This window comes from Ammodytes marinus, assembly GCF_949987685.1.
Source record: "Ammodytes marinus genome assembly, chromosome: 5".
In the NCBI taxonomy this organism is placed as follows: domain Eukaryota; kingdom Metazoa; phylum Chordata; class Actinopteri; order Uranoscopiformes; family Ammodytidae; genus Ammodytes; species Ammodytes marinus.
Window position 1 is genome coordinate 13,677,626 of NC_137234.1, and position 22,769 is coordinate 13,700,394.

General features: G+C 43.1%; 1 protein-coding gene across 6 annotated transcripts; it reads right to left on the reverse strand.

Moving 5' to 3' along the window:
* Window positions 1-3,337: 3,337 nt before the first annotated feature.
* On the reverse strand, window positions 3,338-21,099 carry LOC307251299 (protein phosphatase 1 regulatory subunit 12A). 6 transcript variants are annotated; one of them, XM_080028627.1, is made up of 25 exons: window positions 20,802-21,099; window positions 17,046-17,176; window positions 16,685-16,803; window positions 15,568-15,724; window positions 15,280-15,424; window positions 15,090-15,164; window positions 14,897-14,976; window positions 13,392-13,558; window positions 12,891-13,000; window positions 12,590-12,787; window positions 12,392-12,474; window positions 12,171-12,260; window positions 11,894-11,995; window positions 11,687-11,788; window positions 11,443-11,533; window positions 11,161-11,286; window positions 10,963-11,065; window positions 10,729-10,832; window positions 10,551-10,610; window positions 10,434-10,456; window positions 10,259-10,322; window positions 10,047-10,151; window positions 6,849-6,899; window positions 6,599-6,649; window positions 3,338-4,677 (listed from the first exon to the last, which is right to left on the reverse strand). In XM_080028627.1, the coding sequence occupies exons 1-25, from the start codon at window positions 21,078-21,080 to the stop codon at window positions 4,591-4,593; spliced, it is 2,703 nt and encodes a 900-aa protein (XP_079884753.1). In that variant the 5' UTR covers window positions 21,081-21,099; the 3' UTR covers window positions 3,338-4,590. The 6 variants fall into 6 exon arrangements, 5 of the variants coding, with proteins under 5 accessions (XP_079884753.1, XP_079884752.1, XP_079884755.1 ...); XM_080028626.1 differs by having other exon boundaries at window positions 13,392-13,582; XR_013844900.1 differs by having other exon boundaries at window positions 4,597-4,677; window positions 9,980-10,151; window positions 13,392-13,582.
* Between the last annotated feature and the right edge of the window lie 1,670 nt (window positions 21,100-22,769).

Here is a 22,769-nt window from a genome sequence, read left to right on the forward strand (position 1 = left end):
TCAGGGCCCTGCCTCCCCACTCAAAGGCTAAGTGGCCACAAATGCTGCAAATGCTGACATTCTGCTACAATTGCACTCAGCACGAAACAACTGGTTTTGCACCCTTCTTTCTTATGTTTGGCAGGATTCCCCGGTTACCAGTTGATGTTTTGTTCCAGCACGCCCTCCCCAGCAATGCTGTTGTTGGTCACAATGAGTTTGTCCTCCATTTGAGACGTGACCTCTCTGAAGCTGCACGCATCGCTCGGCAGAACAGTCGCACAGAGCAGGCTCGTCAGGCGAAAAACTACAACCGCAAGGCAAGAGGATCTCCTCTCACAGTTGGTGACAGAGTTTTACTTGCGAATCGTGGTGAGAGAGGGAAGAGGAAAGTAGCAGATAAGTGGGAATCCACAGTCTACGAAGTGACATCTGTAAAGCCTGGAATCAATGTCTACTGCATCAGGGACCCTGTGACATCAAGAGAGAAAGTTGTTCACAGAAACCTTCTACTCCCTGTGAGTTTTCTTCCTGCCGGAGATGATGATGAGTTGAGCTGCCCTTCTGTTGATGGAAGTGAACAATGTGAACCAGTCGTTGATGTTCAAGACAGTGTGACAAAGACACGTAACTGGCTACAGCAGATGGATGATGCAAGTGATGTGGAATCCATAGACAGCCAGCCTGATTCTCTTGTTACAGCTATGAGCGACTCACACTTGGAGGCCGAGCTTACTGTAACCCCACATACTGTGTACGAAGCTCCAGAGTCCTCTGATTCTGCTGTACAAGCTGAACAGTTGCCTTCTCTTGTACTACCGGCTGAAATTGTGGCTTCCCAGAATGCAGCCATCCCGCCCTCAGCTGTGGCAGATGAACAGTTCCCCTCCCCTGAACATGACACACAATCAGTCATACTCACACATGAACATACAGTTTGCACACAGCCACCACCCATTTGCACTAGGGCAGGTAGACGTGTTAAACTTCCAGACAGACTTATTTGTGAGATGAATGAACAGGTTGTGGATGATTCAGTATCAACAGCTGATTCTTTCTTTTCTTTTGTCAGAAACATGTTTTCGGGATAGTTTCTTGCAGTTGTTTTTTTACTCACGCTAGTGCTTGTCTATGGTGACTTATGGTTATCCCTGTGAAAGAGTTGAGTTTATTGTACGAGAGGTGTATACGGCATCTTTTTAGTCTATGTTTGTGAGGGGTCTGGCCAATCTCTTGCTGACATAATTCCATGTGGAAAGTTGTTGAACTGACTTTATGACTGTGAATATGCTCTTATGGGTAGCTACATGTATATATATTTTTTTTTCTTTCTCGTTATTGTGCCCCAATTTAGCAGGATTTAAGGGGGGTGTATGTAACATGGTTGGTTGAGTTCTTGTTTAAATCCAGCTAAAATGGTGCAACAGTGCCATCTACTGTCGTAAACGTGTACCTGCACGGAGTAGTTGGGTCATTAGGGCAATGCATTCTGGGGATTTTCCAAAGCCATTGAGAGAATTCCATGAGGTAATACGTGTGTTGAGTCTGTGCGCATATTTAATAATTAACTATATGAACTGTAGTTAGAAGTTGAGCTGTTTATGTAAAGTAGGAAAATATATATGTTAAAGATACGTTTCGCCATGTTTTTGCTTGTTTTCAAGTCGCCTTTTGTATGTTTTATTGGTCGGGAAAATTCCTGTTTTAAGCTAGCTCACGTTATGTGCCGTCTTTACAGTGAACACACTATTGTCCGTGCCCACGTTGATGACTCTCTCCGCTGTTTGTTCTATGAAATATGCAGGTATGTACAGTAGCTATGTGTTACTTTTGCAAGGTGTTTTAATATTGTGCAGCTCAAATATTGTCTGCTGGTTTGTTATATTAGTGTTTTATTGTCACTTTGTAATACATGTTAAGAGGTTACTAAAACTATGGTAATAGCAGGTTAATGCACTTATGTGAGCTCTGTGAAAAGAAGAATATATTTTTGTTATTATATAGGACATTTCTTTATTGTTTAAAAGAAGAGTGAGACTTCTGTTATGCTTTATTTATTTTATTTATGTGAACCAAATACCACTATACGATCACACTGTAATAGTTAAAAAGCCATTGAGAGAATTCCATGAGTGAACACACTATTGTCCGTGCCCACGTTGATGACTCTCTCCGCTGTTTGTTCTATGAAATATGCAGATGCAGAGCCATTAAAAACTGCTGTTGCCAAAACCTGGGTTCCGAGACGTTATTGTGCGAGAGACCGACCACAGAGGTCACATAAGCACATCAACTGAAATACTAATAGAATTTTCATCCTTCATAAATCAGATTAAAAAATGTGGTTAAATGAAGGCTGTTACTAGTTTAGTTTTTTTGTGTTAAAGAGCAATTTACCAAACTAATATCCAGTATGCCGCAGAATCCACCTGGAGGGTCTGGGATTGATAATCCTCTATTTGGCAGCCTTGAATGCAGGAGTATTATCTGCAGTTTCGATTTAATTTTATTTAAAGTTCCTGGAAAATGAGCGGCCTCACCATCAGCTCAGCTGTAGCATTGCATTAGTTGGCCCACTTGGTGGCGCTGGGGAGCTTTTAATGTAACATCTGGCATCATGCCGGGGGTCAGAGCCACAAACCCTGGGAAAAGCAACGCTTTGTCCATATAAGGCTGCAATCCATCCGCTTCCCTCTTCCTCCCCAGCTCTCTTCCTCTGTCTTTCTCAGACCTGAGGGATATTTACAGAGAGCCTCGGCCAGCCTGCCCTTCCTTATTAGGAGCTCAGCTTGTTGTCAGTCCTTCTACCCTGCAGGACAGTGGTCCGTCTCTCTTCTCTCAGATGAGACAAACAGATGGACAACTGCTGTTAACTACACTTTAGTGCAAAAGGACAGAAGATCAAAAGACAACAGGAGTCTAAACAGCTTCACCCAGGCGTCTACTGACACTTCTATCACGTCAGTCAGGCCCCTCGTGATAAAGTGTCCACCTGGGAGCCGCAGTAGATTGATGTAACAGTCTAAACACACTGGAAACACATCTGTGTTGCACCATTTTCACTGTTACTCTCTCTGTTCAGCTGTTCTGTTCTTTTTTTCCTTTTCGTGATGCAGGACATCTGGCAACCAGGAAACAGAACAATTGTACGAAGGGATAGTACAAGTAAAGTGTGGGCAAAGGAGAAAAAAACAAATGAACAGGTGACGACAAATCTCAAAAGTGAGCACTTTGATGACTCCACTTGACGTAAGAGGTGAAAAGATCAAAGTACGGTTCAGTGTCAGGATTATTATTATTATTTCACATAATAACCAGGCGGTTGCTACAAACAAACTTTTTTTTATTTGGGTGCAGACAGCCATTCAATATATTAGAAAACAAACATGTGAAGAAAGGCTACATGGAATTTTACTTCAAAAAAAGGGTATTATTCAAGACTAATATTTGTACACATATAATATACATAAACCATGCTCCCTTGCAAGAGAGGAATTGACAATGAAAAACTATGAAAATAATATCTTTATCAATGGTAATAATTAAAACCATCCATAGCATAATTGGCTTCGACAAAACAGCAAATTCTATAACTGTGCAATGACCTTTGATGTTCAGCTATGGTTAACTTCACCCTCCACTTGATAGGTGAGAAGGGGGACTGCTCTGAAGAAGGAAAAGGGTTTGTCTGTCTGGAGGACGGGCAAAGCCTCGCAGATCTTACATCGCTTTGCAAAGAGTAAAGTGCTGTGGTCGACTGACCTGGTTCTGCGGTCATTATTTTTTTTTAAGAGCATGGAGTGTGTCACAAAAATTAAAATGTTGGTGGGGAAGTGCATAGGTGGAGAGGTAGGTGGGTTCAAACACTTGCATGTGGAAACAAAACAACCCAACAGAGCATCATGGACTTCCCCCTGTCGTCAGGACGTTGTTGAAAGTAAAGACGGAGCCTGAAATGGGTTTCGAAGCTTTTTTTTCTTCTTTTGTTTTTTAAAAGAACTACGCTGAAACCGTCACTGCTCGACAAAGCATACAATTTGAACTGTGAGTGGAGTAAATTCGTGAATGTGTGACGTGAGTGTGTTCACAAAATAAAAATAAATACTCATAGTGGGAGCTTTAAGGCCCAAGCTGCCTTGTGAGCTCGTGGAATGTGCAACGAGGAAAGTGTGTGATGCACGCATAGGAATGTGTGTGCATGATCGTGTTCCTGATGCACAGACAGAGAACGTAGATGTCGTGTTTTTTGTGTGTGTGGCACCAGCCGTGGGCATCTTGGGCTGATGTCAAATCCCATGTTGTTGCTGCTGTGGGAGCCTATGACCATGGCCGCGGTCCTTCATGTCATGGTGGAGGGGGGGTCGTCCTGTGAAGAACGGACATTAAGGCACACAAAAAAAGCCACTCCGGCTGTTCACAGAGAGGCATCACAATCCAAGTCAAGCTGTGGTGCTCATGTACGTAGGACATTCTGCTGCTTCTCTCCCCCTCTCGCTCTTTGGCACTGGGAGGAATGTGTGGAAGGAAGGAGGGAGGGAGGGAAGAAGGAAGGGTGGAAGGAAGGAAGGGGGGGGTTCCCTGCTCTTCGTGTCTCTCTCTCTTTCTCTCCGACTATTTGGAGAGTTTGCTGATGACACGGATCAGTGCTCCATTTTCATCTTTAAGACGCTGGTTGTCTGCTTTAAGGTCAACCAGAACCTGGTGGTAAGACAGATGAATTCACATTAGAACATATATAATCATTTATTTGATTTCATTGCTTGTTTTCACCTTACCTTGCTAAGAGATATAATTAGATGTTAAGATTGTATGTTGTTTGCATGGTTTGTAGTAACCAATAACATTGACAATAGCTCTGTTTTATTTATGTGGCTGGGACAGCAACACCTGAATGTAATGCAGCAGTTTTTTATGTTAGTGATTACTTCTACTCTTTTTAACTGCTGTGAAATGTCTGAAAGGCCAATGAAACATTAAATCAGTGGGTGCTATAAATGTGTCTAACAAATTCAAAAGGAAGCAGAAAACCTAATCCATGTTGTTTTAAATGCAGTAGAGTGGAAGACAGCGGGGTCAAATTGAAGATATTTTAGCACAAATTCTGATAACTAGTCATGAAATTATGAAGATGAGAGCTGAAGACAGTTCGCATGTGGACAAACAAATAAGATGGATCCTGATTTCAGTCATTAGCTGTTTTCTTTGTGCTACAGAGCCTGAGGAATGGGGACATCTGGCTTTAGCAGGAGCAAGAAGTGTATTATTAGAAACTGAACCACTCTTCAGATCCTTACGTATGGTGGTGCTACCAAAACTGCAATTATGCAAATGCCACAAGTCATGTTTGAATCCTCCGTGGGACACACTAAAATGTCGAAAGCCTAAAGGGAGGAGCTAAAAACCAAGTGTGTAGAGACCTACAAATACCAGCAGTAAATTCAATCACATTTAAAGGTCATTTAATATGTTTAAAAAAAATAAAGGAATAGTTTGACATTTTGGGAAATATACTTATTTGCTATGTTGCTGAGAGTTGAATGAGGAGATTTCTGCAGCTCTTGCTGCCCATACAGTAAATATGAAGCTGCAGCCAGCAGACAGTGAGCTTACTTACTAGGGCCGTTAGCTTACTTACTAGGGCCTTTAGGTTACATAAGGAACATAGGTCATCAATGAACCCTCCAGAGACAGTAAGCTTAGCTTAAAAAAGAATGAAATGGAAACATGGGGAAAGAGGTAGCCTGCCTATGTATGAAGGTAACAAAATCTGCCTAACAGCACCTCTAAAATTCTATAATTAACATGTTTTCTTTGCTGCTTTACAGGGGGTTGTGTACTGAACAATCTTCATACATTAAAAAACATGTATACAGATAAGGTGTAACTAAATACACATAGAAATTATTAAAACATAAATGAATAGACTCGGAAAATAAATAAACAGAAACTCAGTGACCGCGTGCCTATCTGACCCTATGTCCTGCAGTCCGTTACAAAGCCTTATTGTCTGTCTGATGATAAAAACTTTCTTCAGCCTGATGCTACGATGCTATCGCTTATCTGCTAAAAATGATGGCTTGGATAAGTGTCGTCTCAGGTCACCTGTCTTATCCAGGTACAGCAACCAGCAGATATTCTTGTCCAGAGAACAGGGCAAGGCTAATGTTTCCCCTTGTTTCTAATCTTTATGCTAGGATAATGCTTATTGACTTTTGGCAACAGATTCATAATTACCATAAGGTCATGAGAATGGCATCAGTCTTCTTATATAACTTTTGGCAAGTTAGCAAATTAGCATATTTCCTATTGAACTATTTCTTTAAAGAAAAAGATCTACTTTCTTGACCTATAAAATTATTCTGTAGGACTGGAAACGTAAGACAGTTGGCCCATTCAAGTTAGTTAATATGAAGAAAACGACCAAAAGAATCCATTACGTAACATGAAAAAACAACCACAACTCCTGCGACCAGGTAGAGAGAGGGTTTACTGTAGTGCAACTCTGCAGTGTGCATCCCCAACACTGTTGGTCTGCACAAGCTAAAAGCCAAGCTAATCAAGCATGAGCATGCAAAGTGACTGTGGCCATGATAAAGATTGGCTCTGAGCAACTCCTCACCTTCAGCTCCTCCTCCAGCTCTGCCATCCGCCGCTCCAACATCCTCCGGTCCTGATGCCATGGAAACGTGAGGGAGAGGGGACAGAGAGGAAGTGATGTAGAGGAGAACAAGGTGAGTGAAAGCCAGGTGAGGAAGTGTTTGGAGCGGGGATAAAAGAGAGGAGAGAGCGTCAACACAGAGCGAGCGTGGCAGTAGTGAGGCATTCAAAGCTACAACAACAAATTAACATCATCCACTGGGATGCGTTACCTTTCTCTCCAGCTCCAGCATGGCTGAGCAGTCACTGAAGCGTTCTTGTCTCTGTTGGATACAAAAAAATAAATGAATAACATCGTCACAACAGTAGGTGTGTACATGATCATTCAAAGGCCTGTGTGAAGTGACAAACAATGTCAGTGACTGTGCATTATCGATGGTTGCTTTAGCCAATATAAGCTACTGGTCTTACCAGACCAAGTACGGCTGTAGAGGCAAACACTTGACTCGATTGGATTCAGCTTACTGTTTTTTTTATTTCTTATCAATAAAGTTTTTTATTTTAAATCAAAATGTGTTTGTTGTTCTTGCAAAAGGTATGTGGTAAGGTATGTGTTCCTTTTAAGGTGACATACTATGCTTATTTTCAGGTTCAAAATTGTAATTTGGTTTTCTTTTGGGTTTTCATGGTATAGTGTCCAAAAAAGAACCTTTATATTTCTCAGTGCTATTGCTGAATCTCCTCTATTCAGCCTCTATCTGAAAAACTCACCCTGCGTTCCGAATTGCATACTTTCTACTATTTAATATGGTAGAAAAAAGATTTAGGATGTCCCGATTCTTGTGGACAGATTTAGGATGGTTAGAAAGACCCGGATGTCTACTACATCCGGCCAAGATTTTTAGGGTTGAAAACAGCATCCTATTTGGGCTATTCTGACCCATAATCCAGTGCGAACCTGAAGTGACGTTACATCAACGGAGCCTCAAACAGGGATGCGACGGATATAAAAGCAAGAGGCAAGATCAAGGCGCAATGTTATGATGAAATAAATAAGTAAAAATATGTCCCAATTGTATGCCTACTGCATCGTAACTAGATTCTTTTTATCGTCAGATGTAGTATGTAGAATAGAACAAAGAAAGAGTGTGCGATTCGGAACGCAGGGTCAGTTTTCCCTTTAAGCCCCGCCTTCCAAAAAGCCAAGTCTACTCTGATTGGCCCTGAATCGAACTGTGGGGTATCTGTGGGCGTGCTTATCACAGGTGGAGGTAGTGCTAAGTTAGGTTGGTATTAGGCTCGTTCGACCTAACTTTCAGCTCGTCTGGAAAGTAGACGAGAGTAGCCGAGTGCAGTCGGGGGAGTGACGAAAATGCCTGACTGAAGCCGGACAGCTCCGAGTCGGAAGTAGCGTCCTTGTTGCGGATGCAGTTCGTTTTCTAGTTTTATTTTGAAGGCCTATTAGAAACATATTCGCAGGAGAGTCACACATGCTACAACCGATTAGAAGCAGAACACAACACAAAGACGAGTACACACTTTAAAAGCGAGGGGCATTTTCAAAACAAGAAACGAGATATAAGCTAATATCCCCATTCCCCACACATCTTTATCTTTCTTGTTACCTTACTAGAACACCTACTTTTAAGTGATAAAGAATAATTTACAAGAATAATTTACAAATCCAAATAAAGGAGGTTTAGTATTTCTCCCTTCACATAACGAATATGATCGGCCTAAATAAAGAAGGTCTAAGAAAAGATCCCTTATTATTATTGTAGAGATGGATATGATGAACTGTATTATGATGTGTAACAAACAAACTACTTGTTGTAGTTTTGGTCTGGCTTTGCGACACTACATGTAAAATACAATTCCCAGACCATTTAGATCACTTAAAATAAGCCTATGATTTAATCTTAATGGTATAAAAATCACTTCACCAAGATCTTATGTGACTCAAGTTTGTGTTCACTTTTAAATATATCTATACAGGAGAGTTACACATCCAAATTATTTCTATGTCAAGGGTTCAGAGGTTTAACTCTGATTAAGTACATTTCTGCTTAAATGCATATTGTGGCGGCCTAATGATTAAACATAAATTAAAATCAAAAAGAATGGATCGTAATTTAATTTTGAGCGGTGATGTCAGACTTTTGCCTAACCAATTGGGGAAACGCATCAAAGGCACGAGGTTTAAACTCCCAATTAGCGCTCAGCTCCGCCTGTCAGCAAGACGTTTCCCATCAGACATTTCGCTCCCGCAGCCCGTGGGGAGCAACTGCAGCGACTTGCTCCAGTGTCTGTGTCCGTCTTGATACCGCGGGACTTCAAAGTCTCAAGCAGCCGAGCCGCAGCCAGCCACGGGTGCAAGTGGGACAAAAAGTCTAACCATAATGCAGTGCGCTCAGCAAGACGAGCGTCATAATTGCGCAGGTCTTAGCAAGACGGCGACAGGTCGAACGAGCCTAATGACAGGGCATCTCTTATACCCTTATGATGTCATAAGGAGAGAGAAATCTGACTGGGGTTTTCAAAAAGATGGATGTGGAGAAAAAGAGAGGGACTCTAGACACTGAGGAAGACCCATATTAATGTTGAAAAAAAAGCATTTTGCATAATAGATTAACTTTAATCTCTCTCTCTCTCTCTCTCGTCAGCTGCTTTAAATACATCCTCTTTAGACGATCCGTCTGTCACTGTTCACTACATATTATACAAGGAAATCTTTCTGTTGTATATGTACTGTATATATGGTTGGGTAATTTAAGGCATTAAAAGGGAATAATAAATAGGCTGAACACACAATAAAGTGAATGGTGATTAATTTCTATGAATGATTTCTCCTGCTGAGCAACTCCATGTCCATGTGTCTTGTTTTACTTTTGTGATAAAAACCTCAAAATGTTTATTTGACGTGATTCAATGTGGCGTAACAGGAGCATAAGCAGAGGCAAGCCAATAAATCAGTGAACTGACTCAGTCATGTCAGTAGCACAGCCATATCTTGCTTACATTAGCTAACATTAGCAACAATAAAGCTACTGGTCATACCAGACCATGTACGGTTGCAGAGGTAAAAACCCCTCAGTGCCTTGATGGGAGCAACTGTATAGCTAATGAATGCAACATTTCATTTGTAAGACGATGACTGAATTAGTCCTTCTGACAAAGATCCAAATCTTGAAGGTTTGCTTTGTTTTTTCAACAGACTATAAAAAACAGAGAGACACAGATGTTTGTTATGTTTCCATGTTCAAAGCCAGTATCAGGGATAAATAGAATAAGGTTTGTGTGGACAGCTTGACAGACAGATAGCCTACATGCAGTGACCGCTGAAGCAGGAAGTCAAAATGTGTAAAAACCGGCCACAATCATAGAACCTCAGTACTGGTTTTACCACTTTGAGATGCTTCTTTTTCGTCTTTGCATGGGGAAGATGACGGTAACAGTGTGCGTGTCTTCACCTGTGTGGCTTTCTCAAGGTCCAACCTGGTCTGACTGACAATCCTCTGGGTGTCCTGCAGCTGAGACTGGAGCTGACTGTTTTCTCTGGAGACCTCTTCGAACAACTGGAACACACATTCACGCATTCAGCAATAAGTAACTGGGACACTTGCATAAAAAAAAACACACACACACATTCGTGACCTCAATTTCAGTTCTGTGTGCTGCTGACCTTCTTAAAATCCTTGGTGCCGGTGCCTCCTCCCTGGGTATAGTCGTTATAGGTTACGTTTGACCTGAGGGGGCGAGCAGAGCAGAGGTCAGAGCTATCCTAGAGACTGCGCTGACTTTATGGAGCAAAAAAAAGGGGGGGGGGAAATCAAACAGCTTAAAGGAGCAGTTTGTACCTGGAGCTCAAGCGTTGGTCTGTCTGTAAACAAGACAAGAAAACGCGTATTGGTTAAAGTTTACAGTTCACTGAGATAACCCAATAAAAAATAATGAAAAGTCACACACACACACACCTGTGGATCCAGCCCACTGCCTGAGAACTCTTCCTCTCCACTTGGATCATTGTCATCACTCTGCAGATGACACAGACATTTCATCTTTATATTTTGTCTTTTGGCGTGTTGTTTTTGTCCTATCCCTCCTGCATTCATTTGTTTCCCCAGTTAAAAAAAAGCTGTATGTGGCGTTTACCTCCCCGGTCCTCTGTGCCTTCCTTCTGGCCCGAGCTTGTCTCCTCTCCCTGCGCTCCCTGGCCCATCGCTCTGTCTCGCTCTCCCCTGGTATGGCCTCCACATCTGGAACAGAGCCAGACAAGCAAGTCGTTAGTCTTTTAAGTACGGATCAAAATGTTTTCAGCAGTTCGACACAGCGTCAACTATAAACAGTCATTTTCTTTGTCTTTAGCGTTGTGATGATGATGAGTACCTCTGCTGTCAGAAGTGGGAGGCCGCGGTGTGCCGGTGGGCTGTGTGAGGCCCAGCAGGTCAGACTTCTGCAGACTGGCAATGCGAGACCTCCAGCTCACTTCCTGCAAACAAAAGTAATCCCCCCCGATATGTGATGTCACATGACATTATATAAGAGCAGACTAGACAAGGCCTATAACCGATATACGCTTCTCACCCCTTCCTCTGCCTTCTTGGGCTTTGCTTCCTTTTCTTTCTCTTTCTCCTCCTTCTCTTTCTCCTCTCTCCCTTTGTTGTCCTTCATCGTCTTCTCTGCCTCTTGCAGATCGGTTAGGGTCACGCCCTTTAGATGAAAAAGAGATTGCGAGGTCATGCACCAAACACCGACACACACCGACCCACACCCACACACACACTGACCCACACCCACACACACACACACAGCACTTTTTGAAGATGAAAGATTTTGAGTGAAGATGTGAGCAGGTGATGTTAGTACCTGAGTGGAGCGGCGGGACTGTCGTGCGTGTCGGGAGCGAGCCTTCCTCTGGGCCTCGGCCTCCTCATCCCTCACTGGAGTCAGATATGATCTGAACAAGTCACACGCTGTTAGATTCAACGCAGCGCCATCAGGCCCCCACCACTTACACACAATCAGCCCTTTGCCATCCACACACACACACACACACACACACACACACACACACACACACACAGTTAGACAGACAAAAGCCTCGACTCACTTGCGTCTCTGCTTGGTCTCCTGTTCGCCAGTGGTCATGCTCCGAGAGTTGGAGGTGGTGACGGCCCACTGATCCTTCTTTTCAGCCTGTTCTTGAGGAAGTCTTAGGGAGAGAGATCAGGAGGTGGTTATCACATCTTTCAGATAAGTGACGAAAAATTCATTGGAATATATATTTATATCAAGTATAAAAAAAAAAGGGAAATACCTCTGGGCCAAGACACTATTAAGGCGGCTGAGACCAGCAGAGCTTGTTCCTGTGCTAGCTGAGGTCACGGTTGGGTCATCCAGTCTCTTTCCATAAGATGAGCTGGACAAGACAAGAAATCCCATTGGAAACACAAAGGCATCTTTCACAGGCGAATGCACAAACACCCAAATAAGTATTCTCTGCTGTGGGAACGTCTGTGACACAGCAGAAACAAATCACACGCAGACAAGGGAGCAAACAAATACAAGACGGGTGGGTGAGCAGCATGACTGACCTGTGAAGCAAAGAGGGGGTGGAACTAGTGAGATCATTCCCTGATTGACTGTGAAGGCGCCGGGTGTAAGAGGAGCTACGGCTTAGCCAACTGAGAGAGACACACACAGGGCGACATGAGCACATATGCAGTGACTCCCAATAAAATAAAAAAACACAATTCTGGTTTCACAAGCACAGGAGCACAGGAGCACAGGAGCACATGAGAGCACGGGGGCCCACCTGTTGGAGTTGTCAGGGCTGTTGTCTGGAATACTGAAGAGCCTCCGCGTTGGAATGGGCGGCACACGAGCGAGTCTCGGCTCCTGAGAGGAAGGAACATCGGTTTCATAAGTTATTTTGTGTGTGACTCAGCGATTGGAATAAATAAGCCTTTATCTGGCCTGTCATGGCAGCTTGACAGAACGATAACTGGTCTACCTTGGTGTCCGCGTCGGAGCTCAGACGGGGGCTGGAAGCAGAGCGCGTCATGCCCAGGGCGCTCTCCGGGGGTCTGCTATGGTCCTGGGTGGAGTCAGACAGTCCAGCTGAGCCCAGAGTCACTGAGCTGCCAGCCTTCCTCAGAGACGTCCTCCAGGAGACTGGGGCATCGCTGGCTGGGGGCTTGCCTGGATCCTGCTACAGTGCCGGTAAAGTGTCATCATCTTTGTTGTCCAGTATTATTTACCATACAGCTAAAACTGACATGTGAAGTTCTCTTATCATTTCTCTGTCTCTTTACCTTCTTCACTTGGCTTGCAGCAGTACTCGAGGACATGGAGGTAGGAGGCAGGCTGGTGGCGTTGCGTTTGTTGTTCAAGTTGTTTATGATCTCTCGGTTTTTCGCTTTCTCTGGAACCATGCAAATGTAGGCAATTCAACAAACTTATAATAATATATAAATAATTCAAAAAATATGCTTATATGCCTCGTTTCACTGAGCAGCACAGTTCGGTTTGGTACGTAACAGACCCTAGATAAACCCTAGATTTGGCTTGCATGTCCACTGCTGAGTGTACCCTTTCTTGGTAGACTTAATGGCGGGTGGCAATATCTCTGGCCAAAGTAGCTAATACGCTTTATTTTTGTACACTTCCAAACCTTTGGACAGTGAAAACAAAACTAATTGCATGCCGTTCTGTACCGAAACCAAACTGTCCCACTAAGTGGAAAAACGAGGCTATAAAACCCCATCTGATAACAGGCTCCTCTCTCTCTCTCTTGCAGCACTCAGTTCTCTTACCGGACTCTGCGTCGCTCTCAGATTCGCTCTCCTCCTCTGAGCTGGAGCTGCTGGAGGCCTTGCCCTGGCTCTGAGGCTTGCCCTCTTCCTCCTCATCTTCTGCCGGGCTGCTGGGCAGGGCGGGCGTGGGGTGCTTCTCCCGCTCATGGAGGCAGATCTTCTCTTTACTGCTCATACGAGAGATAGAAGTCCTGCAAGGGGTGGGGCCAAGGTGGGGGGTGGAACAACAGGTGGCATGCAGGGGGAGCTGATCAGTGAGGGCAATCACTCCACGAGCAGCCAATTAGAGCGAGCATGCGAAGGACAACGCTTCAGTGGGTGCGACAGTGGGTCACTCTCTTGTGATGTTGTGTGTAGCCTAGCCTAGCCTAGCCTAGCCTAGCCTAGCCTCTGCCGTCTCAACACTAGTAGTCACCATTTAGCTACATGCCCAGTTCAAAACACAGAAACTTATTACATACTTTCTGTAATCTTTCCTCAGTATGTCAAAATGCAAACAGCCTGCAGAAAAAAATGTGTGGCCAAACCACATACTTGGTTTTGTACAAAGTATATGTTTAGTCCATAGTGTACGATTTTGGCTTTTGGAATGCAAGGAATTTACTTATATTGTGCTTTAAGTTCTGAACTAGCACCAGTATGAAGACTTTACTTAGAGATGTACTGTATTCTAAAATATGTATACTCTAAGAGCATGGTTGGGCAATAGACGTATACTATGAGATGGAATAACCTTGTCACTGAATGAACCATGTTGTTAATACTGACGCAAATATCCCAATATCATCTCTGGGTGGATTACAACATTGTGGGCAATGACACAATGATGTGTAGTGAGCAATGTTTTTCAAAGTTTCTTGACATTTTTTGATTAATTTACCAGATCAAGCAGAAACAGATGTGACTGACTTGTTATCTTACTGTATAATATAATATATATATATATATATATAATAATACATGTCAATAAAGTCATTGTGAACAACATGTACTTTGATTCCCTTTTAAAGAAATATCAATTTATTTATTTATATATATATTTTTTTTATTACTGTGTTGTTTTTTCCTTTTATCCTCTATGATGGCAGAAATGCTTTATTAAGCCAGAGCTAATAATTCTATTTTTCTCTCTCTGTTACAGCCTAGGACAAATGCGTCCATTGAAACCACGCTTAATTTCAGTATGCCAGTTAGTTCAGAGTAGAGCAGATTCTCTTGTTTCTCCAATGTGTACACACTACACACTAAAATCAGCTGACTCAGGGACACAGGGACTTCTACATCTATCCAGTTATAATGGCAGTGGATAAAAGTAACAGGGTTCAAAGAGATGCTGGGACTGTTAACATCATACCTTCATGCAAACTACAAGTACAGGGGTAATGGGAATTTAACTGAGGAACAGCGTAGCGTGTGCCCACACACACACACAAACAAACACATGCATGCACACACACACACACACACACACACACACACACACACACCAACACACTGGCACTGACCTGCGCGGGCGAACTGGTACCATGGAGATTGGCGGACTGGTCTCAATAACAGGAGTCTGTTTCTCTTTCTCGCTGCGTAACTGAAGAGGAATATAAACACACATAAACACAGGGGAACATTCACTGCTGTATCGCTATCAATCACATCAGGTTTATCTAACGGAGTGAGATAGTCGCGCGCGGGCGGACTCACTGCGTTCTGTTTCTTCTGCAGCTCCTCCAGAGCGTCCACCAGCTTCTCATCGGCAACATCTAGAGGTGTTTGGCCCTACAAGGACATTCACAGTGCAACCGTCAGTCACGAGTTACAGAGATGAGGGTTCAAATCACTACAGGTCTGTGCCAAGGAAGACAAAAAACAGGGCTGTTTGTCCTGCACTCACCACAATGTTGACGGCAGCCATGTCACACATGTTGTCGGCGAGCAGGCTGCACACCTCCTCCTGCCCCCAGTGAGCGGCTGCGTGCAGGGGCGTCCACCCATCCACATCACAGCTGTCCACATCCACCGCACACTTCAACAGCACCCTGAAGAGAAGGCCAGGCAGATGAGAGGAACATCCAGGGAGGAGAAGAAAGACAGTGTTAGGAGGAGTGAAAGAGGTTTTGATGATAGCAAAATAAGACAAGAGCAAAAAGAAATGTTGTTGCTTTGATGCTTCCAGACTCACTTGAGGACCTCGATGTAACCTTTGGCAGCAGCCACGTGCAGGGCGGTGGCCTTGGTGTTTGGGTGAGGGGTGAGAGTGCCACCTCCTGCCAGCACCGCTATGGCGTCCTGGAGCATGATTCTCTCCTCCTCCTTTCTGGCCTTGTCCACGTCTATGCCTGTGACGTAAACGTGGCAATTGAAATCGCAGACACACAAATGGGACATTTAGACAACTAAGATACCACTTGTCAATTAAATTTATAGCACATACTATAAGCTGCGAGCTAAATATTCAATTTCAAATTCATTTGTCCTATATTTTTCATCTGCGATTTCAGTTGAATGATCTTGACCATTCATGTACTACACTGATAAAGTTACAAGCCTGGAGCCCCGGCACATTTCAATAGTATGAAAGTAGTATTTAATTTCTATGCCTTTTTCTGACGACAAATGAGCTTTAAATATGACTGCCTGTAAAACAAGTTTTACGGCTATACAGTACGTTAATCACATTTTTTTGTTGAGTGGCAAGTTGCCCCGAGCTATGATTTCTGGATAAATTCTACTTATAGATAAAGTTAACTGGCATTTAAGGGTTAAAGATGCTCTTTCAAACCATATGGACATAATGTTAGTGTGTTTAAATAATTAAACAATGACTTAACATCCAGAAACCTTTGGTTTAACAGTGAAAGAGCTTAAAGAACTGGAAACATTGCAATATTTTATTTCTGTATGCAACAAAGGCATGTTGTCACTGAAAGTAGTCAAAATTTTGGAAATGCCCGAACACAGTCAAATAACTTTACTCTTCTATAAATAACTATTATATAATAATAAATAATAGTTATTTACATTACTAAAATTGATTATTAAAAGTAATATGAACTTTTTCTTTTATCTCCTCTTGATTTGAGTGATGAATATTATTATTGTTTTTTTACATTTTTCTCTTGAAAAATCTACTCAATAAGTCTATAAAAATGTTAGATAAAAATGAAAAATGCCCATGACAATGTCCTTGAGCCCAAAGGGTGTCATGTTCAGGGCGCTTGTTTTAGTCGACAAATGGTCCGTCCTCGAGTCTTCAGAAGCAGGAAGAAGCAATTGTTAGGTGAAGATGAACTCCTCACCTTGTTTTTTTATTTCAGCTTTGAGGAGTCTCTCCATGGCGTCTTCTGTGGCCACGTCCAGAGGCAGCTCTCCTTCGCTGTTCACCGCCCCGACGTGAGCGCCGTGCTCTAACAGGTATCTTCAAACACAACAATACAGTATTCATACAATACAGTTTTCATACAGATTCATTACTTTCACAGTGATACAGTAACATAAGTTTGGTGTGTACTAACTGACATCATTTGACTATTATCCTGTAAAGCATTCTCTACCTCTAAACTGACTCAAATTCACTGTAGGCCTCCATTCTGCACTCTGCTTGGATCACATAGGCAGTGCAGTGGCGTGCTAATGTGCTGATGGATGGTCAACACTCACTTAGTGATCTGGATGAAGCCGCAGGAGGCTGAAGCGTGCAGAGGAGTCCAGCCCTCGTTGTCCCCTCTGTTGACGTCACTCCCGCTCTCCACCAGAAACTGCACCATCTCAGCATTTTCATCGATGCAGGCCTGCCAGAGGACACGCACACACACACGTGTTTATTGTTTATCGTCATTACAAGAATCCCAACAACGCACATTTAGGAATAAAAGCCACACAGCACGTCAGTAAGAGCGAGTCCAGTTTCAGTACAGTAAAGGTGGGCTCTTCTTTGACCCACTTCATTCTGGTCTGTTGTGAAAAACTGCAGGCGCCTCCAAAATCTATTAAGTTAAACTACAGCTGGGGCTAAAACAATGACTACTGTGTCTACTTGTTGTAATGACTTTCTGTTAAGTGTGCTGCTAAAAGCCCTCAAGTACTTTCTATAATAGTCATTTTGTGGCAGGAGTGAAACAGCGAATCTGTTTATAATTGCGTTTCTTTCCCTGAGGCCAGGTCTAGCTGAGATTCAATGTGATCCCACAAAAGTCCCAAGATTAATCCCATGAGAACCTCATGGCATTATGTTATGATATGTGGCTTTAATTTCAGCTAATATTTATGAGAAAAAAACTCTGCGCATGACCTAGTTTTATACACTGCAAAAACAAAAAAAGAGCTCAGGCTATTGAGTCTAAAATCATCAATCTTAAAAACAGAACTTATCCAGCACATTGTAAGGAAGAACATATTTAAAAAATCATATACTTAAATAAATATAGATATAAAAAAAAAAATTACGGGTCTAATGCTTTAAAAAATAAAAAATTTGCAGTGTGCATTAAGAACTTGCTCCAAAACAGATAAGAATTGACCAAATCGTATAGAATGTCGCCCTCCCTAAAAAGACGTAACACAAATATTATTCTCTATTAATGTTACAGCGATGGTGTCAGGACTGGGCAACAAACGTACAATAAAATCATCCGTCCATTTTTCTTTTAAACAGCAGGAATTTGTGTGAAAAATTCCCAAGAGCCCAAAAGCAAACTTGTCATATTGCTAGTTTTGTCTGAGAAACAGTTAAGAAAATCCAAAGATATTCAATGGAAAATGACATGAAAGCTGAAAATCCCTGAATTTGTGGAGCTGGTAACAGAAAACATAAGGCACTTCACTATGATAATGACTAAACATTAAGAAAATAGGTTGATGGTTGATACTTTGTTGGCTGGTTAAGTAATTAATGACTCAAGCACATTTGAATTTATCTCGAGGGCGTCATGAATGTATGTGCAACATTTAAAGACAATCCTTTGACGATCAACTGTTCAGACATTTCACCAAAAAAAAAAAAAAAAAAACTCATTGCCGTGCAAACCTGGACCAAAGTTTTACACCAAATGACCAAACGACAATCAATGCCACCCTTAGGGGCAAGCTAATATGGCAATTAACACTTAGATGCAGCCTTTTAAACCCATCAGAAATCAGCCTGAATTGAGTGATTGATTTTGGTCTTCATCCCGATCAGCTGATGAGAGGACAGAACAAGACCGCATTCTTTATGGTGACAGTGTTTGCCAGCCAACTGTGTTTTACTATCATCAGAGTAACTCCAGCGGGCAGCGAGTGTCGACTACAGCCGCACAGAGCCTGGTCCAAGGCCTTTCTTAAGCCACCTGCTGTAAGAGGCTTTGCTTTTGGGCCAAATCAACTAATCACAAAGCTGCTTGGAGTCTCCGCCCTCCTTCATAACACAAGATAATTAGTCTGGGAGAAGCGGGCTGGTCATTTTAAGACCCTGAGATGAGGCTGGGGGATCAGCGCAGCGCCATGAAATGTGCAATTCAAAAGCAGTGTTCACTCAGCAGCACTGTGGCGGGGGTTGTGGGGGGATGGGGGGTGGGGGGGTCTCAACAAGTGGGTGCTCCCAGATGAATGAATGAACAGAGGGCACTCCTTGCACCCTGCGCCGCGTTACAAGGGTGCAACACGCAGCTCTCCCAAGCGGACTCCTTCACCCGGGTCATCAAGTGACTCATTGTGGAAATCGCCTTTTTGACAACAGCAGCTTGTGCTGTTTGAGGAATGTTTTCCATTTCTTCATCCGAAATCCCTAAAGTCCCCACCATGGGGAATTGGCAAAGAGAAAGGAGAGAGAGAGAGAGAGAGAGAGAGAGAGAGAGAGAGAGACAGAGAGAGAGAGACAGAGAGACAGAGAGAGAGAGGGAGACAGAGACAGAGACAGAGAAGAGGAGGAGGAGCAGGGGGATGAAGGAGAGAGAGAGAAAGCACAGTGGAGAAGATAGAAAGGCCTTTGGATGGAGATGACGGAAAGTTTGGAGAGTGTGGGGCCTATATTTAATTCTGGTTGCCAGGCGACCGATGAGCAACAGGGGAGAAAGGGATGGAGGGCAGGAGAAAAGGGACCACACCGGGTGCCAAAAGAGGGCACATTCACCCAATGTCCATGGCGGGAACACACTCCCCTGACTCATCTGAACCGGTCATGGGAAAAAGCAACTCCATCAAACATACACAATCGAAATTACATGAGAGGGAAAACACCAATCATCTCCAAGCATGACATCATCACCGGTAGCGCACAGGCCAGACCTACAACTCAGCTCCAGCAGCGGGTAACGGAATATTTTTAAAAACGGCACAACATCTCTCATGTTGTCAACTGAGGCGCTGAGATATCGAAGTATAACCGGTGGGGCCGTGTGTTAAAGAGAGAGAGAGAGAGAGAGAGAGAGAGAGAGAGAGAGAGAGAGAGAGAGAGAGAGAGAGAGAGAGAGAGAGAGAGAGAGAGAGAGAGAGCAATGTGTTTATGGCACACGGCTTCATAAAAGCAGAGGAAACACTGCATCACCGGGAGCTTGTGTGACAGTGATGTTGTCCAGGCTGCTCCACTGTGTTATGACTGAAGTCAAGGGGAGGGAGGGATGGAGGGAGGGACCTGAAAGGGCTCTGCTGCATTAACTGACTGGAACATGCTTCAGAAAGCCATGCAGCCAATTTGGGACATGCAAAAAGCAACGACCCTCAAACAGCAAATTAAAAAAAAATGAAGGTCAAATGCCACCCTCTCAAGTCTGCAAGATATTCTCTGTTGATGGTGGTAGTTTTAGTACCTTCACCAACAGGCTTCCTTTCTGTCTGCTGCCTTTCCTTTAGTAAGCTACTAACACAAGTTAAGATCTGTTGATCGGATGATGAAAACCTCCCTGAATTAAATGACTTACTATTTTACTGAGAGTCCTAACCGGGACTGTCTGACAAGCCTGCCACTCAGTGTCTATTAATGTCTGAAAGTGATCCTAAGCGCTCTGAGATGGGTTTCACGACAGGTCTGCTGCTGATCACTGCTGTCCCCATCCCGATATATTGTGTACTAAAAAGAGAGAAGCCTAAAACTAAATACACAATGCGGATGGCCCAGCTTTCGAACAGGCTAAAATACTGACTGTGCCTGTCTTAAACGGGCCACAAACGCTGCTGCTGGGACTTTACACAAGAAATAGAGCCTAAAGATGACAAAGTGATGGGTTCAGTTTCAGCTACTGTAAGAAGTAACGTAAATGTATAAATAAATATAAACTTTTCTCTTTTAGACCTGTAACTCCACGGTTTAGACAAGTTAAAGCTTCTTCGCTGCGAGGATAATTAACGGATAACGTGAACCGTTTCCGCCCGTGCAGCGACAGTTAGCAGCCATTAACACACAGTTCCTAACAGTTTAGACAACAACGGTAATGTCCCGACCTGATGCAGCGCCGTCAGTCCGTCTATGTTGGCGTGGTTGATGTCAGCTCCTTGGCGGAGCAGCGCCGCTACCTCCTCCCGGTCTCCGGCGGAGCAGGCGGCCATAAACACGGCTCCTTGGGCGAACCGGACTTTGGCCCGCCGCGTACTGGAACCACTCGTGGAGGTCTCCCGGCCGACCGACCCCGTCGAGTCCGTCTCCGAGCCCAGCCATCGCTGCAGCTGATCCTGCCGTCGCTGTTTGGCAGCTTCGGACCGGGACTGGTCAGTGGCCGCCATCTTCCCTGGTCTGTCCCGGACAGCTTCAGCTCATGGTACGAAGAGAAGCGGAGTGGATGGTTTGGATTGAGCCTCCCCCGGGCTGTGCCCCCTGGTGGCCGGACACTGGAAGCGGAGCCGTGAACTTCAGTGCGAACTTGTTCTGAGTGGCAGTCTGATGCTGCATTCAGGGGCTATTAGGAAATAATTACTTCAGAGGGAGGGACGATGTATTTTCTTCAAAACAGTGCACTCACATTTTGTTTCTACATTAGTATTAAAAAAATACACAAATAGATATTACAAGCGTGAGTCTTTATCGTAAATTTGGCTATTGCTATTATTAATACAGTATCCAGCTGAAAACCGTAGACGTAGAAGTAGGCCTACACAAATTAGAGTGCAGACGACTAGGCCAGGCCTAGCCCTCTTTTTAGATTAAAACTATCTTTATTACCTCTATGGAATATTTAATTTGAGTACATTCTACATGACATGAGTCCTGTACCTTTCAGGATACATTTGATTTGCTCATAATTAAATATGTTGGTGCATGTGTCTTGGTCTGTTAGTTTGTGTGTGTGTGTGTGTGTGTGTGTGTGTGTGTGTGTGTGTGTGTGTGTGTGTGTGTGTGTGTGTGTGTGTGTGCGCGCGCGTGTGTGTGTGTGTGTGTAGCCTACATAACTCCCCTGAGAGGTGAGAGCTGAGCTGTACACAGCTACACAATCCATTGGGGCGAATGGTTCGAATAATTGATTATTTTGAAGGAAGAATTTTAGGCTATATGTATACCACTGACAATAACAATTGAATAGTTTACATTAATCAAAACGTGTGACAAAATAAAAGAGGGAATTATAAACATAATTGGTGAACAGGCTATTTACATACAAGCAAACAAAACATTAAAAAGCACATGTATTGTTTGTTTACGATAAGCACATGCTTAGGTGAAATAAACATAAAGCCTAAATCAAATATCAGGCCTATTTGAGGAAAGCATAATGATGACACTAGTGCCCATTTTTCCAACATGTCATGAAGGCATTGTTATGTCTCTACGCGACATGATTTACCTACGTAAGAAAAAACCCTCTAAAACTGATTTAAGTCCAACAACAACAAAAAAGTTTTGCAAAAGTGTTCGATACCTCCTCGAGTGTATAAATGACACATCTTTAACAACAGAGCACAGCTAATAAGACTGAGTTTTGTTATGTTTTGTGAGCAGGATGACTTCACTTCTGAGGGGATTTCCTGATGTGCGCCTCTAGTGTTGACACTGCGGTACGTCGACCGCTGATATGGTCTTTATATGTCCATGGTCTCCAGTCGTAAATGGCAGCACTTGCTACCATCTAATTTATTTTCAGTTATTGAGTCATATTGATGTTTTATTGCTTTAGAGAAGAACACATATTATGACGCAAATTTTGAGTGTTTGAAAAATAAAAATCAGATAGGCTTAGTTCTACATGAGTCACATTAGGCTATTAGTAGTTTATAACTTAGAATGTAACCTAGATAATGTAATCTACTTTATTTCAGTTCATAATTTTTAAATGAGCATACAGTCATAATATGAAGATCATCTTGAAGACTCCCACGATGAGAAAAAAACACTGATAAGCAGTCAATGTTAAACAAAACAAGTTTAATTAATGATCACATGAATTCTAATCTCTGATACATCTGCTTGACAGTATATTA

Bases quoted from the DNA above. Each gene is read 5' to 3' on its own strand.
- LOC307251299 (XM_080028626.1), bottom strand. From the start codon at position 21,080: ATGGCGGCCACTGACCAGTCCCGGTCCGAAGCTGCCAAACAGCGACGG. The intron at 13,001-13,391 runs GTAAGAGAACTG...GCATGGTTCCAG, and splicing joins TGAGAGCGACGCAGAGTCCG to AGAAAGCGAAAAACCGAGAG. The intron at 10,323-10,433 runs GTACAAACTGCT...TCGCCCCCTCAG, and splicing joins GACCAACGCTTGAGCTCCAG to GTCAAACGTAACCTATAACG.